Consider the following 18717-nt stretch of genomic DNA (forward strand, 5'->3'; position numbering starts at 1 on the left):
ATTAGGGAGGGAGACCGTTTTATATTTTAACTTCTGCAGTGTTGAAATTTTCGATATTGGTCTTAAGTTGGCAAATTTCAAAAACCCGGAAATATGCTGTTCATGGTATTGTCGGATTTGAAGTTAGTTTTATATTGTGTTAAGAAGTATCTATTCATATTTACAAGAGCTAATTCATTATTCTAAACTAGTGGCGTCCAGCCATTTTCTACTTAAGGGTTGCACCTCATATTAAAATGATTCTCGGGGATCAGAAAACATATAGAATTTTTTAAAATATTTCGTTTTTCTCTAAATAACATGTAAAAATATAGGAAAAAGAAAGAAAATTAATAACCAATAATTGCTATGACTTTTGATGCTTCTTTTAGTAATTGTATCTGTTTTTCCGAAACCAATTTCTGAATATTTCTCTCCAAATTTGTAACATTGTCATTAATCGTGCTCTTTGGTTTGTGACTTTTAAACAAAACAACAGGCCACACGGATCAGCTTGCGATCCGCTACAGTGTGCACACGTTTCAGCTTCACGAGACGGATGTGGCCCGCGTGCAGTAGGTGGAGCACAACTGTTCTAAACCATTTTTTACGATCTTTTTCCGATCTTCAACCTTTTATGTCTTTCTTGATAGAAAAAATTTAATTGAAAAAATGGTAGAAAGCTTTCAATTATTTGTGAGTTGTTAAATGACTAAAACTTTTTAATCTTCTTTAAAAAATGACTTCTCTACTTTCTTCAAGCCATAGGGACATTCTCATAGCATAACGCGTTTGCTTAAAATTTGCACCAACTATACTTGAAAAATTAGTTGCGTTAGAACCAAGATTTGAACGTCGGTTCTTTAGCAAACTTATGTTAAAGTAATAGTCAGGAATTGTTACAAACTAACTTTTTTTTTTCTACTTCTTTCTTTCTTTTACTCACTTTTCTTTCTTATTCACTCTGCAACTTTTTTTTTTTTTTTTTTTTTTTTTTTTTTTTTTTTTTTTGAGCAATAACGATTGCTTATTCTTTCTGCAGTTGATGTCCTATCCTTTTTGAGGTCTACCGTCCTCTACCCTGGGTAGCCGGAATTGACCCCCGAAACCGCCTTCATTTGCACCCTATCTTCACGACTTTACACAATCTTATTTAGGCGGAACTGCATTCAGCACGTTACATCTAGAATCCAGCCCCTGACATTAATTTGAATTTAGATATCTTGAATTGCAATAGGAACTTTTTTGTAGAAACAAGACCTAACGAGTAGGGTTTTATCACAATTCGTCATTGTGAAAAACATAATTTGAATGCAAGAGATTTAAGTTCAAATTAATATCCGGGGCTGGATGCGAGATAGTGTGTGCTGGATTTTTTTTATTTTTAATTTATTTTGTAAGCAGCAGATTACTGAACAAGCTATGTACAAAAGTAGTGTCGACAGTAATTTCGTTACTTGCAACGCGGTTGTTTTGACTACTGAATTATATTTACTGAAATACTCGATTGCTGAGAGAATACTATCATTTCGTTTTCATAATAGCTAAATCGTTTCGTTCGTAATAAAAGTTATCTTTTTATATAAAAATAATTACCGTAAAACCGGGTGAGAATGGTACAAACCTCAATATTGACGTATTGCGTTCGTAGTGAATTTTGGGCTAGCTCAGTTTCAATAGGAACTATTGTGCAACCTTTTCTGGTGATGAGAGAGTTGTTATCACTGTCAAAACGGCCCGTCAGACGAATAACCTGGTGACTGTGAATTTATTTGTTGTGAGCAATTGGTGCTACATGTTTGTAGGTAGCTCGGAAATTCATGTTGGCTGACTTTTAGTGCAGAAGGAATCACTATTTCGCAAGTACCTTTCGCCTTCATATTACATAAAGAAAGTTACCTCCAATTTTCATTCAAAAATAAAATATTTTGATATTGCTACAGTTACAAATGTGTAAAGTATACAGTGTGGTACAGTAATTAGTCGAAATTTTTTAGGGCGTGTTGGGTTATCAGGGGGAAAAGTACCCAGGAAAAATCACGGGTGTAGATGCAAGTGAGTTTGAAGTTTCAACGAAGTTGAAGCGAGGTAAGTTTTGGCAGTGGCCTGAAAAAGATGATAAGATTTGGTATCCATGTTCAGAAATTATGAAGAAAATAAAGCCTTTGTTTTATCTCGATTTTATGATGTACCCGACTCTCCAAAGTTCAATTTTCTCAGTATAACTTACATTTACAGCTGTCCCGTAAAAATATAAGAGAGGTAGAGTATGGTACAAACCACCAAAATCTATATGGACACGTTGAAACATGTGCTGTACCATCATCACCCGCAATGAGAGTGTGAGAATAGTACAACGAAAAACTATTCTGGAGGGGGTGTGGGTAAAGTTTCAAATTATTTTATGGTCGAAATTGAAAGCCAAGGTCCTAAACTATAATAATAACGCAACTTCATTTGTTTCGAATGAATGTTGAGTAATTACAGTCAGAAATGTACTAAAACTGTACCATAGTCACCCACTTTTACGGTAGTTCTTTTTTTTTTGTGTGTGTGTGTGTGTGTGTGTGTGTGTGTGTTTTAATCATGAGAAATGCATCTGGAAATAATGCTGAGCCGAAGTCAAATGATGCATAGCTAATGTTAAAAAATCGATAGTAGAATATCATAGAAAAATGTAGCATATTAACAAAGCGGAAAAATCCTTTATTTCAAAATACACACACACATTTACATAAATACATCAAGTGATGGATCACCTGAAGAGTGGATGCAGGAAGGCACATGGTCTGTCGTTGACACATGCAGGTTTCATATTCCGATTAAGGGTAAATTTTTCCACACTCAGGACCAGACTGTGACTTTCGAAGACACTGGACATGAACTCTATTTGGATAGCCTCTCTCCCCCTGCTTAAACTCTAAAGTGAAGTAATGAAACATTTTGATACTTAGGTATCATACGCGACTAGGGGGTAGTTCTAGTAGCCCTGGTAGATGCTGCTATACAGTATGATATAGAAAAATTTTTCAATGAAAGTCAACCCAGGACTGGAACTTTAAACACGTTCCACTCAAAACTTGAAAATGTCCACTTACATCCCTTTGCTTCTCATTGTCTCATGTATGAACAGGTGGGATGCTCCAAGAGATATTTACTTTTGACTTTAACTGGGAGTGAATCTCAGATGCTCGTAATTTGGAGGAAGGTGGTAGCAGGAAGTTTACTTCCTCTCCTAGCAAGTAGATCAGCAATCTCATTTCCATTCACTTTAACAAGAGAGATAATCTCATCCTGCAAGCATACAGGACGGTTCTGAGACACACCTTCAGCAAGGGACATATCGCTGTTCCAGATGAACAATGACGCAACTGTAAATTTTGGAGCAATTGAGTTTTAATGCTTAATGGTATGATGGTTTTAATGCTTTGTGATACCATAAAGCATCAAAACTCAAGTACTTAAACATTTCGGGGGTGCCCCCAACAGCAAGGGGCCTCAAAACAACCTCCCTAAAAATTTCAATGGCGTAATCTGCGCCATGACCTCCCTCCCCCCTAGATTGTCACCCGTGAACATTTACAGTTACATCATTGTTCTTTTGAAACAGTGATGTCTTTCCACCGATTAAGCAGAATTTGAGCGTGGATTTGAGCAAGACTCGAGCACTGTTATCATTGGGTATCATGACGGTTAACTGATAATGCTGAACAGAATCGAGATTCATTGCTGCACATGTTGCGATGACATTACATAGTCGTCCATGATTGTCTCACTGTAATGGCTATGGCTGCTTCTCTGTATGTCTACATGGACACGTGATTACCCGAGAAAAACGAAGCAGTATTTTTTTTAATGAAATAATACAGGATTAAATACACTTCCAGATAGATTTTGCTCATTTTTAGGAAGAGTGCCCCCCCCCCCCCTTCTTTTTTTAAATGCGCTAATGCGTCACTGAAGAAATGTTGGTAATGAAAAGGGGCCCGTATCAAGACTTTAAATCGAGTCTCCGTGTTTAAATATTTAAAAAGGATAATCATCTCTTTTTTGTTTAGTTTCAGCAACCTTTTTTGCCCAATCAAATGCATACAAACAACAAAACTAATAGAAAGGTATCAGGTGTAAAATGTTAATTTAAAAATATATAATAATTTGAAATAAGAAAAAAAAACTTAAAACTGAATTAAAGTAAAAGTTGTAAAATCTATACTTTCAATTAGGTAATAAAAATTAATTCAGTTTGCCAGTGATATGAGTAGTCCAAATGACGCCACTTACTAGTATCACCCATGTGGCACTTGCCCGACCTGCTAAACTCTAGATACGCCACTGAACCTGTTTCAGCAATTTCGATTCAAATAAAAACAAAATTCAAGATTTATGAAAAAAATCACAAAAAATATATTTATTGAGAATAAAGTATTGGTCAGGTACAGAAGAAAATAGAAAAGTCAAAAGTCGATGATGAGAAATATAGGTTAAGTTCAGCTCTTATATGTATATAAAATCGTTCTTATAAAAAGTTAAGTACAGAGTTCAATTCTTATAAAAGTTCTTCTCTTCTATAAGAAAATAGGTTAAAATTGGTTTATCATTGTAATAAGTTTCTCCTTAAAGATTATTTCACATAAATGATGCTTAAAATTATATATCAATCATGGACATACCCTTCAACATTGGTCACTCAGTCATCCATAGTGCTTACCATACAATGACCGAAGTACCATAAATACAACCGACATTTTTAAAAAATAAATAAATAAAAAAACATTTTACAAATATGGGTTATGAATGACACAAAAATTTGAAACAATTTTATGTTGGTATTTCTAAAATGTTTTAAACACTTATTTTTAATTGGAATTCCGTAGCAACTACGGACATTGCGTACCTAACAATTGGAGCGTATGCGTAGAGCAACATATAATACAAGTCTAGTTATAAGAACACATTCACGTTCAGAACGAAATAAATAATCTCATAGTAAGACAGCACACTTTAAGTTACTTCATTTGAACTTATAACCACCACGTTTTAGCACCATTTTCTGTGATTTGGCTAGGATGAGGTTCATCGCAACAGTCATTTTTAAGGAATGTGGCTTTGCCGCCTTCTAGCAGCAGCATCGTTTTCTTCTCTGTAACTTGACAAACTGTTTCTGGAACCGTATGTCTCCAGTCTTATGCTACGACCTCCAGCAGATTCCACGTCCGAGTCATCTGACAAAACGGGATTGATATGTCCATTCGAATTGCCTGTAATTTGAAATATGAAAGTTTACAATGGCTAACTGCTTGACTTTCTTAGAATAGTGAAACTCGTTTTGAAGGAATGAAATAAACATAAACGGTGAAGACTATTCTACCGTGGGAGTGGGCAGGTGAACGGCAATAACTTCAAATTATCGATTTTTAACTTTTTTTTTTTTAATTTTGCATTTTTGTCCTCTATTGTACATTAGCTTTACTGTACAAGCCTGTTTATTTGTTTTCCGCTGGAAAAAAAACGAAAAAAAAAACCGTCTAATTCCAACATTTTTTTTTAGTATGAAAAATCCAGAAAAGTCCTTCAAAAATATCAAAATTTAATTTCTGCAGATACTGCTGTTTACCTGCCCACGGCAGTATAATAGAGGGAAATTCCATTAAAAAATTCCACATTTCTTTCCAACTTTCTAAGGATGAAATGGAAGAGAAAGAAGATATGCGTACTATTTTAATTGCTCAATTTTAAAACATTTTACTTTCTGCATTAAAAAAAGATAAAACATTAAATGCAGTTAAAAAAAATTAACAGCTCCAATTGTACCCCCCCCCCCCCCCTTGCTATCTTGATGGTATCTTTTGAAAAATTCAAACAAATTTAATAGTAACAAGAAATGAAAATCTATTAATAAGATTTTGGTTTTTGACTTCTCGTAGCATTACTGTCTTCAGTGCCCTTAAAGTAACTCAATTCTCACGCGCTTACTCTTCGGAGATTCGCATATCCACAGTTCTGCATTTTCTGCACATAGCGGGAGTTAACAAAACGCGATAGTTTAATAAATACCGCGTGGGGGGGGGGGGTAAAAAATGAAAGCTACTTTTACGAATTCTGGAAAAGTTAAAGCTGAAAAGAGAAAAGGGGCACAAAAGATCCCGGAACTCCAATCTATAATGATCTTTGACACTCTTAATTGGTGTAGATGTAGACAGAAACTTAAAATGTCTTGTCTTCAGTGCCTTGCTGTTGTTTGCTATCATACGCTGAAGTACGGAATGAAGCTCAAGCTTACTGTCCCTTGCCTTAGACATAATTTCGACTTCTCTCACATTAGTAACTCATTTTGTATCACTTTGAATATTGGATGTTGGTCCTTAAATCAAAATCAAGCACACAAAACTAAAAATTTATGCAACAAATAAAACTTGAAAGATTTGCCTATACATAGTTTCGCTTCGCGAGATAAATAAAGACGACTTTTTCACCCTCACGTCGGTGTTTTTAATTGAATAATTAATCAATTGTTTAATTAATGTTTTTCGAGGTAAGAAGATTAATTACAGATGCTCGAATATAGTAATTTTTGAAAAAATTCTGGTGAGGGGAGGGGAGGAGGCTTTTCTCTCTCTGACCTAAAATATCAAAAACAACGGATCAGTATCTAAACACAGCTGTTACGAATATAGTTAGAAAAGAAATTCTAAAACTGATTATAAAGTTCTTTGTACAAACAAGAAGATATTATCGGGTTCCCGAACGAAGCCCGTAGAAGAGATTCCTAAAAGAAGAAAAAATATTTTTAACTACAGTCTTACTCTGTCGCATAAAATTCGAAATGGTCATTAAATCTCTCTCTCCTCTCCCCCTTCAAAAAAAAATTGCTTTCGGTTTCTAATAGCATTAGGGGAGTACTTGGCGGCATATTAGCGACCCCACACATGTCAATTGTAATTGGTTTAATCAGGATTAGGTAAATCATTTCTTACCTGTGAAAATTTGTTCGATGTGCCTCGGATTTCTGCCATTTCGAATAACATAATTATTTCTTGCTCCCAAAGTCTCCATTTTCTGACTTGAGATATTACTTCCCAGCAAATGATTACGGCGTAGTTCTAAGGCTCTTAAAGTTTCACGATTACGACCAAGTCTTTGCAGTCCACTTAGAACAGGAGTGGCAACTGAAAAGATTTGTCAATTATTCTTCTCATCAGATAATTAATTGTCAAAATCTAAAGCTTATGACTGTGTGAGAACTTCAATTATTCGGAGACTTAATTTGAGTTAGATTTATAAACATAGTAGTTTTTTGAGAGCGCATGACTCTCAAAACCATTCTTTAAAAACGTTTCTTTGACCATACACCTCTTTATTTTATTTTGAGCTTTGGTGGAATCATCAATAATTTCGCTAGATAATGGGGTTTAAAAAATAAAACAAAAACAGTAAAACATAAGAAAAAAGGTTTTGCAAAATCTCTATATCATTCACTCACTTATACAAGCATAGGTAATACCTTCGTACATTAAAAAATCATGCCTTTGTATGATACACTTAATTATAAAAGCACTTAAGTTTTTTGCACATGTTTTTAAAAGATGTTTCCATCTTTTACTTTCACGAAATCTATTTCGGTATATATTACTGCTATTTATGCTGCGTTTAAACAAAAGTCTGAAGTAATAAGGAATCATCAAAACATTCTATTGTTTCCAAACATTATGTATTTTACTTATTAGTAAGAAATTAAGAGCATTGGTGCTGTTTCAAGCGTTGGCATGCTCCAAAGCTGCAACTTCCCTAAGGCTTGCCAGATTTCTGAAATGTTCAACCGGGACACCGGAATGTCCCCCCCCCCCCCGGCGACGCTAGTATTCAAAGGGGTGCGCTCCCCTGGCTGATTTTTGGAGCGTTTTATCGAGCAAGTTGTTCTTAATGTTATGAATAAATGGTTACTAATAAATTATGAACCTAAAATCGGCGGAATAAAAAATGACATAAATAGATTAAAAGTGAACATTTCACTTCCGAGATGTAAATATTTGCAATTTATTTTAGTTAGAAATTACATAAATTTTTAAAAAATACTAAGCAGTTATATGTAGCGCATTAGAATTTAAATGTTAATCTTTCGTAATTTTTACTAAACTTGAGCTAATTATTTGTTAAAAGTAAAAATAGCATCTGTGACGAGTACTATATCTGTGAAGTAAAATTCTAGCAATATCTATAGTTGAGGCAAACAGCGACGTAATGGCGCGTAGCCTTCACAATGCTACCAAGTAAGCTTTGCCCCAACTACAGTGCATATGCAGGAAAGATAGTTTTACAGAGATTGCCAAAAGGCAATGTCGCCGACAATTCGACGTTGAGACTTGCCAGGAACTTCGTTAAATACCGCCAGTGTCGCTAAGGTGACATTTGACTCGTAATCCCATGTTTTGAGCCAAAATCGTCAGTTTGAGACAGACACATTCCTAAAAAGTCTGACCCAGATTTTGATTTCGTAATTCCTACTCTGCTATGCAGTACGCATTCACTTTATATGGAAAGTGTTAGTTTTGTAGGATGCTGTTTTTGCTTAATATATTTAAGCCTATCTGCCTGTACAGTCAAACCTCGCTATAACGAACCCTCAACAGAGCGACTTAAGGAATCGCTGTAGATAATAGTTCGCTACATCCAATTTTTCAAAAAGGAAAAAAAAATTCTGTAACGCTTAGATATTTCAATAATGATTTTTTTAATTACACAACGTTTGCATTAGTTATTAGGGAAATAAAGTGGAATATACTAGTGTTAACTATGTTGTACTCAATAATAGGCAAACTAAGAAGATTTACCACTTTTAAAAATGTATCTATAGCGTCGAAGAAAGATGTTATTTTCGGTTGTATACATTTGAATTTTATATGCATTTCGCAAATTTTTTAGTGAACTATTGCAAACGAATTCAAAACATTTTGATTTATAGTTTCAGTCACAGAAAATTTGTTCAAAACATTGACAGCAGCCGTTGGAACAGAAATCAAAGGTCCTGGACTCATATCTTCCGTTTCTTCACCAATATCAGAAAATCAGTTCACAGCCAAGTTGCTTGACTTTTTAAACCAGGTTTGTTTGCGAATGACATGATGTCTTCTTTACTTTTTTTACCAGAATATGAAAAGCTTGAAATAAAAAGAATAATAAATCGCTATAGCCAATGCTCTAGTGTTTAGGGATCATTACAAGCTTGTAAAATTGCATAAATGACATTGGGCTTCAATTTGGACTGTTTAAAAGGTTCGTTACACTCGAGGGATCGCTATATTCCGCGTTCGCTATAGTGGGGTTTCACTGTATTTGCATCCGGATATAGTTCCCGATGTGTGAAGAAAGATATAGAAGGTTTGCTTTAGATTTGTCAACATTTCTTTTAAAACATTATTTTTTATTATTATTATTATTATTATTATTATTATTATTATTATTATTATTATTATTATTATTAATGCTGCTGTTCTTTCTTGGCTCTCTTAGAGCAAGCACTCCACCGCGAGAGTGATTCTGTAAATATGTTCTTAAATTGCATCGTGTCAAACCTGAACTTGATCCATTACTGAATTAAGTTCAGTCTTGTGATCATGCGCAGTATTAAGTTCAGATTTTCATAGAATACTATGGAAAATAATTAGGCTTTTTTTGTTTTAATACTTTATTAATTAAGTATCTCATTAAAGTAGGCGAACACCTTAAATATTTTTTTCTTCAATATTCATTGCACCATTCTAAAACTTTACACGATTATTAAATATGACATAAATAACACATATTTCCTCAACACTTCCAATGCTTTCATTTTTTCGTAATTTTTTGAACTTTTTGTGTCTATCTCTTCGTTAGGTACCAGAGAGTGATATGACCCTCCAATTTGGACATAAGTAACTAAAAAAGGGTTTTATAGGTAAATGTTTGAAAAATTCCCTCGAATGATGTGCTTTTTGTCCCCTAAGTTTAATTGATCATTATTTCAAAATCCACATATTGCATTTACATTATTTTTTCGAGGTTTATATCACAGTAATATGTTCAATTATCATTTTTGCAAAGTTCCAAATATATATAGAGTTAATAGTTTTATCGCAAGAGCTGATGGCGTAAATATCAATTTTGAAAACGTGGTTATGAGAAAATAAAGAAAGAAAAAGTAAATTTCAGTTACAAGCAGTGCATTTGTGTTTAATAAATTTCTTCTAGTTTTCTTAATAATTATTTCGATTTTTTTAAAAAAATTGCGGATTTAGAAAAGAGAACACCGGGGCTCTCTAAATTTCTCAAAATCTTTCATATCGTCTTCTCACTAATTGGTTTCTTTTTTAGATAAAAGAGAAATGATTCTCAGAAAACTGTTTAAATTGTGAAAAAAAAGAATATTTGAAATAAGAGCACCCTACCGAAGTTAGTACATGGAAAAGTAAGGTGGTTTAATTCAGACGAACTTCTTGCTCGTTCTTAATTGGGAACAATAAATGATTGTAAGGATGAGAAAATATTTGCTATTTTTTGTAATTATATATAAGGTTTTTTTAACTTAAAATGTGTTCGCCTTACTGAGGCATCTTTTCTGTCAAGTGCCCTTTCATGCTGAATTTAAATTTGAAATAGTACTGAAACTAAGTAAGTGAACCCTGGAACGTAAGGTTAGCTTTGGCAAAAGTCAAGCTCTTAGCTTCTGAGCTGCGAATCACACGAATTGTGTTACAATGAAAAAAATAATTGGTAGTTATCTAAACAGTATAGAGAAACCTTTTTTTTTATTTTTTAGAGTAAATTTTTTGCCCCCGTTTGTCCAATATCGAGTTATAAGGTTTTAAAGTCTAGCATAATTGTAAGAAAAGTATAAAACAAATTTCAAGACTTGGCGAGAAACAGAAGATACCATGGGACTTCACCGTTGCATGTTACAGAACATCCGTCTGCAAAGCATGTAAAAGCTGTCTTCCATTTCTCACCAAAACTCACCAAATTTGGAGACTTTTCTTATAATTTCGGCAGACTGTAAGACCTCACATCTCGCTTACGGGGAGACGAGGGCAAATAATGTATGCGTCCAAAAAGATGTTTTATTATGCTCTTTCGATTGCGACGAATTCAGAATTTTTTCATTATTGAACTACCGAAGGATTTCCTGGTCAGGGGGTCCTAAAAGTGAATATCGGGAGTTGCGCCACTTACCAGCTGCTTTCTTCTCCTGCACTCCCAAGTTCATGAACCTCTTTCTGAAGGCAACATCCAATGTGCCGGTTCTGTTTCCCTGGTGCTTCCGTTTCTCCAGGTTCTGGATGGTCTTCCTGTGGGCCAACCTGTCTCCATAGGGGTCCTCCTCACTCCGGTCGTCGTCGTCGATGCCCCGAAGACGTTGCAGCTGCTTGGCTATCTGGACTGCATTGCGATCGATGAATGCATCGTCGCTGATATCTTCAACCTGGAGCAAAAAAAGAAAACACAACTTCTAGAAGCATTCATTTATTTATTTATTTATTTATTTATTTATTTATTTAATTTTATTATAACTCTTAAGTCTTAAGTACTGAAATATGAAATCTTACAGAAGCAAATCTCTTATTTAAGTTTTTTTTTTAGTACCATATTACAAGGTGAGTTAACATATTTTTTAAATTTAGAAGCGTAATGAAAATTTATAAATCAGCGAGTTATTTTTTTTTCTTTCTTCTTTACTTTATACTATATCTAATATGCAGAAAAAAGTATTGGTTCTGTGAAAATTTTAGAATTTCGAGTTGTGAAGGATTTGCAGATTTTGAGGTTTGCTGAGTCTATTTCGACCATTTTTGGAAAATGTCTGCCTGTCTGTGACTCTGTATGTGTGCTCATTAGTATGTCATCCGAGCTGAGAGTGCCAACAAACTGGTAGCATAAACGATGAAATCTGCCTCTAGCTCGGTTGTTGTCTATTGCAGACGGATGAGTGCATAACAAGGACGAAAATTGCAGTCTCTGAATGTCGTAAAGCGAGTCACCGACATATTGCATGTACTTCTATATTAGCGCTGGCTTAGGTGTGGTTACTTTTTTTTTAAACCACATGGTTAAAAATTGCTTTGGATGACTAGAATTTTAATGTATGTAGTTGATTTAAGGTGGAAAAACCATAAGGATAAAAACATTTCAAAATATGAAGAAAAAAGAAGAAAACGTGCATAAATATATTTGTAAATAACTTGGAAAATGCATTGTGTGTGCACTAAGTTCATTTGTAAACTGCGTACTAGAAAAGTTTACGATTTCTTTCTCGTTATCTATTTCTAAATTTGAGCGGCACCATGTGTCCAACGGTAAAATACCATAATGGATAAATACTGCAATTGCAGTTAGTAAACACTATACTACTTAAATTTTTCATCGACCTACTACTAACGCTATTTTTTACTTAATGTTACTTTTAATACAGTTCTGTTTTCTTACTGTAAAAAAAGTGTAAGGTTACCAGTATTGATGAACGCAACGTTGCACGAATTTTGAAAAGAGTAGTATAAATTTTTAAAAACTCAAATTGTTGGAGGAACCTTGTTGCACTATGGTTCCAGTAGAGTTCAGAGCGTATGCGTAAATCTCGGAATCGGCGCACAGCAGGTAAACTCTTATTAGCGAAACGAAAACAGGCCAATGTGGCCAAGCGGTAAAAGCTGTTGCTTTGTGACCTGTCTGTGAGATTCGCGTTCTGGGTTCGGACGCCACTCGGGTTATTTCCTCTCTTAGTGAAGTAAATATATCTTGTTTAAATATTAAAATAAATTAATAATCGGTATATATTGGTTATGAAAGCACGAACTTCATAAATATTGTGTAAACGAATAATTAAAATCAAGAGCTATAAAGAAGGGAAAAGAAGGGGTTTCTCAGAAGATTTTTTTAAATACTATTGTAACGAAATTTCAAATATTGTAACCTACAAATTTATTTTTGTACTTTCAATTTAAAACATATAGAAAAAAATTATTACTTGATCATTTAATATATCTGGACAATTTAAACCATCGAATAGTTAACTTGAAGAATAAGTCTGCTTACCATTAAAAATTTTTACCCGTTCAAGAAAGTCAGACGAAAGCTTAATTTTTGCTAATGTGTAACCTTTCAAGGCATTTCTGTGTAAGCATACGGAAAATTCTGGTGTAATCTTCCGCAGAACTGAGTGACACGTTACGCTATTTACATTACCATGGTGTAAACCTTCCACAAGTGATATGTAACTTTACACCAGTTGCTTCAATTAAGTTACTCTAGAGCAGTGGAGGCAACTAAGCTGCCACTGATTTTGTGGAATAAGGTTACAGTGTTTAAAGCGACAACAACTTAAATTTCAGTCCTGGTTTAAGTTGATGATTTCTTATCTTAAAATGTCTTAGCCTTGCATTTTGCTCAGTTATGCTGAAAAAACATTTGCGAAGTTCGTTTTCTTGGTCGAGTTCAAAAAGATAAATAACTGAAAGAGTAGAGATTTACACATAGTGCGAGCATTTTTTCATTTATGACAATTCATGGACAAAACGAGACAGCGTTTCCATACGAGTGCATGTTTTTCAAACCGCCAATAGTTCTCATTACCATTTTATTTCTTTTCTGCGTGACCCTGTAGCGAGGTTTTCCCTAACTCCAGCCTCAGGTAAATTTTTAGAAATGCACTCGACTTGAAAAGAAAGAATGCTTGAATCGGGTGGTGAAATGATTCACAATAAGAACTTAGGAACGTAAGAGAATTTGTCTAAAATACTTTTTTGAGATTAGTCTCATGAATTTGCGATACATGAAAGCTCGTGATGTAAATATCAAGTGCTTTAGCAATAAAAATAAATAAATAAATAAACATCAGTAACAACAGTTAAATAATTAAATCGAAACTAATTTATACTTTACAATTCAAGATCTCAAATTTAAGCAATGTGTCAAATGGCGAGGTTTTTACAATTCCTTTTCTAGCTTAATTTAAAGAAAAGAACTGCCGTGGGCAGATAAAGGGCAGAAACTGCAAATTTTCTCTTTTCATTTTTTAAATATATTTTTGTATTTTATTTTATTATTATTATAATTTATTTTATTTTATTTTATTTATTTATTCATTAATTAATTTATTTATTTTTATTCATTTATTTATTTATTTATTTTTTGCCTTTTTGGGTTAGCTTTATGCATTACGTTAGCTTTATTGTACAAGCTTGTTTATTTGGTTTCCGCTGCAAGAAAAAAAAAGTGAAAAAAACGTCTAATTCCAACATTTTCCAATTGTAACTATTGAATCCAAAATGCGTTTCCGCAAATGTCTCGAAAACTCATATCTGCAGATACTGTCGTTTACCTGCACATATTAGAGTAAAGTCTCATATTAGAGCACCTCGTCTATCCGTTCCAGTTTATCTGGATCTCTAGATAAAATTTACCGGTCTAAATATATATAATTCACCTAAATTATTTCAAGTTATGTTAACAGAAAATTGTAGCTATAAGTACGCCAGCTTTTGCTTTTTATTTTGATACAGTGTACAGTTAGTGCACAGATTGTACATCAAATTATTGTACTTAACGAACATGGTGTACTGGTACAGAGTTGGAGCGACAGTCTGTAACCACTCCTTTAACCACTCCTACTCCAGTTGGTCTGTTAAAAATAAAACCTTCAAACACCACACATATTGGAAATAGAAGAGAGTGGATCAACTATTTGTTAATAAAAAAAGATAAAATATTTTTATATTTTTAATGTCTTGCAAACTATTTTGGGTATAAAGCTATAAATAATCGACCCATTGCTTCAGAGCAGAATAACAAGAGGTATTTGCTTACAGTTCTATGTTATTGTGTTAACAAAAATTATTTTTATCGCAACAAAAGGTAATTCTGATTATTTAGGGATTTATTTGGTTAATTACTCGCATAAATTGAACTATCTGGAACTTCAACTATACGGATTGTCTTTGATCCAAGTTAGTCCGGATAAACGCAGTTGACGTATTTTAATAAGTCGGTTTTCATTTCATTTGTGTTGTTGCTCCGATTGATTTAACACACATCTCTCCTTATACAGATATATTTTAATTCTTCATAGTACGCATTGCTAAAACTCGAATACAAAATTTTGAACTACTGTTCACTTCAGAGAAGTTGAGCTATGGTCTTGAGCAAGTTCATTTCTTTCAAGGGAGAGCAATCAGTAAGAAGAGGAGCTGTTAGGCGCAGAGTTGGGCTACCATTGCAACCCTTTTATTGGCGAGAAAATCCTGTACCGCTTGTGTGTGTGTGCTACTTCTTTCCCGAATTATTTTTCGCCGAATGAGCAGTAACACTGCAAATTAAATCCGTAAGTTCTTAAGCCTCTTTTCCTCACCCCCAATTTCAACAAATGGAATCGTTTAATCGGTCGGGTCAACTTGCCAGGGGTGGACAGTATCAATGCATCATATCTATTATGGAACGCACACATTTAATAGAAAACTATGAACTTTCTCCTCAACTGCTCTTAATATTGAAATAATTATTACATTTTAATGATTTTTTCCAGAAAACCGATCATTAACGTTTATTTACTTTTATTATATTTGAAGCAATCTACAAAGAGCATTTTGTTAATTTAAGACGCTAAAAAATTTAAACTGAAAACTTCTACGAAAGTCATTTTTTAATTACTAAATTGATTTAGTTTTGGATTTAAATAATACAGCTCAACTCATGCAATCGCGCAGAACAAATTTTTTCGAGACGAAAAACCTTGGGAAAGCATTTTCTTATTTTACATATGCAAAAACGGACATAAATTTCTAAAACTACTCACCTTTTGATTGAAGCATCCCAATTCGATGGAAGCCATTATGTGCGAGAGTGTGCCAAACCTGTGGAAAAGCATCGCTGTAAATTGGATGACCAAAATCAGAGCAAAGAATACGGCAAAGACTAAGCCGATGGGCTCGAGCTGCAGAAACTCCTTGTCGATTCTCACTTCACTGGTCTCGGGTATGTAAGTGATATTTGTTTTCACTCCCAGTGGCCAATCCCAGTGCAGAAGATCTTTGTTCAGTTGCATCAAAAACACAATCAAAATGAAGAGAGCGTTGAACATGAAGAAGCCGAAGACAACTTTATTCCTTAGTTCCTTCAATTCGGCAGCCACACGAGCTTGGTGTTCTTTGTTGTTGTCGAGTGGAAAGAGATATTTGTCTATAAGGTCCTTCCAGAACTGCATTTCTGCTGCTGAAAGATATTCAACTTCTCCACGCCTCAGGTCTTTATCCTCGATCCAGTAGGGGTTTATGAGATCATCTCGTTCTGGTTTAGGTTCTAAAGTAAAAAATACAAATTTTTTAAAAAATATGCTTTAATGCATGGAGAAATTAAAAGTTAAATTGTCTAGCAATAACACCGCGCTGCTGTCATTAGGGTTGTAATCTAATTATGCTCATTAATATTGTTACCCAGGGATGCCCACACCCCTAAGAGTAAGGGCACACAGCCTAAACATCGCGAAAACCCCTTCCCCAAGCGCAAGAACACCTCCCCCCCCCCAAAAAAAGAGAGAAATGCCCCTCAAAGCAACCCCCACCCCCTAAAAATTTCAATGGCGCAGTGCCCTAGGTGGGCACCCTTGCGTTACCAGCCCGGCACACTTCAAGAAATTCTTTAAATGACGACTCCGTTCTTAAAAAAAACACAGCAAATTTATTTTTATATTCACGTTAAAAAATAATAAAGCCTGAAATGGAACAATGCCATTTTCTTTTCCCTTCTTTTTGTTTGTTGCCGCTGTATCAAACAACGTACAATAAAGTCGTTAACAATCGCTAAAACATTTACAGCAATGAAGCAAACATAATAAACCACAGCAAACACAACGGTAAACACGAATTTAAACACAAATGCGATAAAACACCGAGATAAAAACCACAGCTCTAACTGCATACAGAGTTAAGTCCACTCACAGCTGAGTGAAATACTAGGCAGGCTAACTTCAGAAGGTAGCCCCCTGAATGGTATAACCCTTATGTAGCATTAAAAAAACATTCCAGCATTTCCCTTTTAGGAGCAATCTAGTATTTTCCATTCAGGAATATTCTATTAAATTCTAGAGGTTACTAGGGGCGTTATCCATTAAGTTATATTAGTTTTGAAAAACTAGTTTCGTGTTAGGTTTAAAATGTCGCCATGATAGGTACACAGACATTCTAATATTTTCCATTCAGGAATTGTATACTAAAGTCTAGAGGTTACTGGAGGTGTTATCTATTAAGTTATATCAATTTTGAAATACTAGTTGCATGTTAGGTTTAAAATGTCGCCATGATTGGCAACATTTGTCGCCAAATGTTGCCAACTTGACAATATCTCTTAAATTTGTCGCCAATGCCATAGACACTTGTTAAATGGTGCATAGCAGGCAAAGAAACATACAGGTAAAAAAGTCTAAAGAACTACAGTAATTTTGAGCAAAATTTAATAGAAGGCCAAATTTATCAAAATTACAGCAAATTAAGCACATAAAAACATTAAAATCATAACTATTTACAAAACTTGTAAAAGTGACTTAAGACGATTGCTAAGATTTTATTTAGATGCAAAGCTTAAATATTTCTTTCGTTTTCGAGCGAAACTCTATCACTCTTAAATTAATTTTCTTTGATGTTTTCCGTTAGTTAACTTTTTTACATTTATCTACTCATAAATTTTTGTTAGATTTTCGTAACATGCCTGCAGTTCAAGACATTGTTATGATAACTACGTGGGCATTAAAGGTTACTGTTTCATAGACTCTATTTCAATATTCAGTAGAAGAAAAGAGGTGGTAACTAAAAACTTTTACCAAGGGCTTCGCTGTTCTCTCCCTCCGAATCAGAGTTGAAGTCTGGGATATGCTCTCCTCCCTCTTGCACGGGTCCCAATCCAGCTTCAGAAGCGGACCTGACGGATCCCTTCCTTCCCCTGAAGGGGATCACCCTCGATAACTCCAACTGCCTCTCCAGTCCCGATATTTTCTTGTTGAGTTGCTCCAACTGTTCTCCGATTTGCAGCAAATGAACTTTGTCCTCGTTGGATTTAGGGTACGTGAAGAATTTGCAACTGAACAGATTTGCAAGACTAAATGTGATGCTTCCCTCGTCATTGTCGTTGCCTCCGAGACCTGAAAAGCATGGAAAATATACCTTTGATTAATCCAAACCAAAACTACTCTAAAATTATGATTAAATTAATGATGCATAGCAAGCTAAGTTACCATCCAATCCGTACTAAGTTAACATAAATTAAGATTAAATTAATGATCCTTAATAAGCCCACTAGTCAGCAATAATGAACAATATGTATAAAAACAACTATCAATAGCAATTAAACTATGTCAATAAAACCATCATCTGATAATGGACGAGATGGTTTGATCATGTTTTCAATTACAGGAAAGTTGCACCAGAAAATGGTAAGAAAGCAAACCCCGATTGTATTGCTTGAACTGTTCAAACAACGAGAAACAAGGCTTAATTTGCATGGGAGCTCACAGAAGCTCAACTGCCTCACTTCTTTCGAGCATTATTTTAGAAATTAGACAGTAAGCATCGGAGCTCATCGATATTGCGCTCCGGTGCCCATCAATGTATCCATTCTAAAACAGATGAATAGTTATTTTTTTTAAAGAGAAATGTCTACATCTGTGATGTAACTTGCTACAAAACTGAGAACTTCCCATCACCTGTCAGTGAGAACACTGCCACGAGG

The 18717-nt window shown here is 34.4% G+C and overlaps 1 protein-coding gene across 1 annotated transcript in view; it reads right to left on the reverse strand.

The window, feature by feature from the left end:
- Positions 1 to 4409: 4409 nt before the first annotated feature.
- Positions 4410 to 18717, reverse strand: part of LOC129220445 (chitin synthase chs-2-like) — a 66864-nt gene continuing 52556 nt past the window's right edge. The window contains 5 exon segments of the mRNA XM_054854865.1: positions 4410 to 5237; positions 6954 to 7145; positions 11182 to 11431; positions 15794 to 16296; positions 17813 to 18130. Of these exon segments, the coding sequence (XP_054710840.1) occupies positions 5071 to 5237; positions 6954 to 7145; positions 11182 to 11431; positions 15794 to 16296; positions 17813 to 18130 (1430 nt within the window). The 3' untranslated portion in view covers positions 4410 to 5070.

Source organism: Uloborus diversus, chromosome 4 (assembly GCF_026930045.1).
Source record: "Uloborus diversus isolate 005 chromosome 4, Udiv.v.3.1, whole genome shotgun sequence".
In the NCBI taxonomy this organism is placed as follows: Eukaryota; Metazoa; Arthropoda; class Arachnida; order Araneae; family Uloboridae; genus Uloborus; species Uloborus diversus.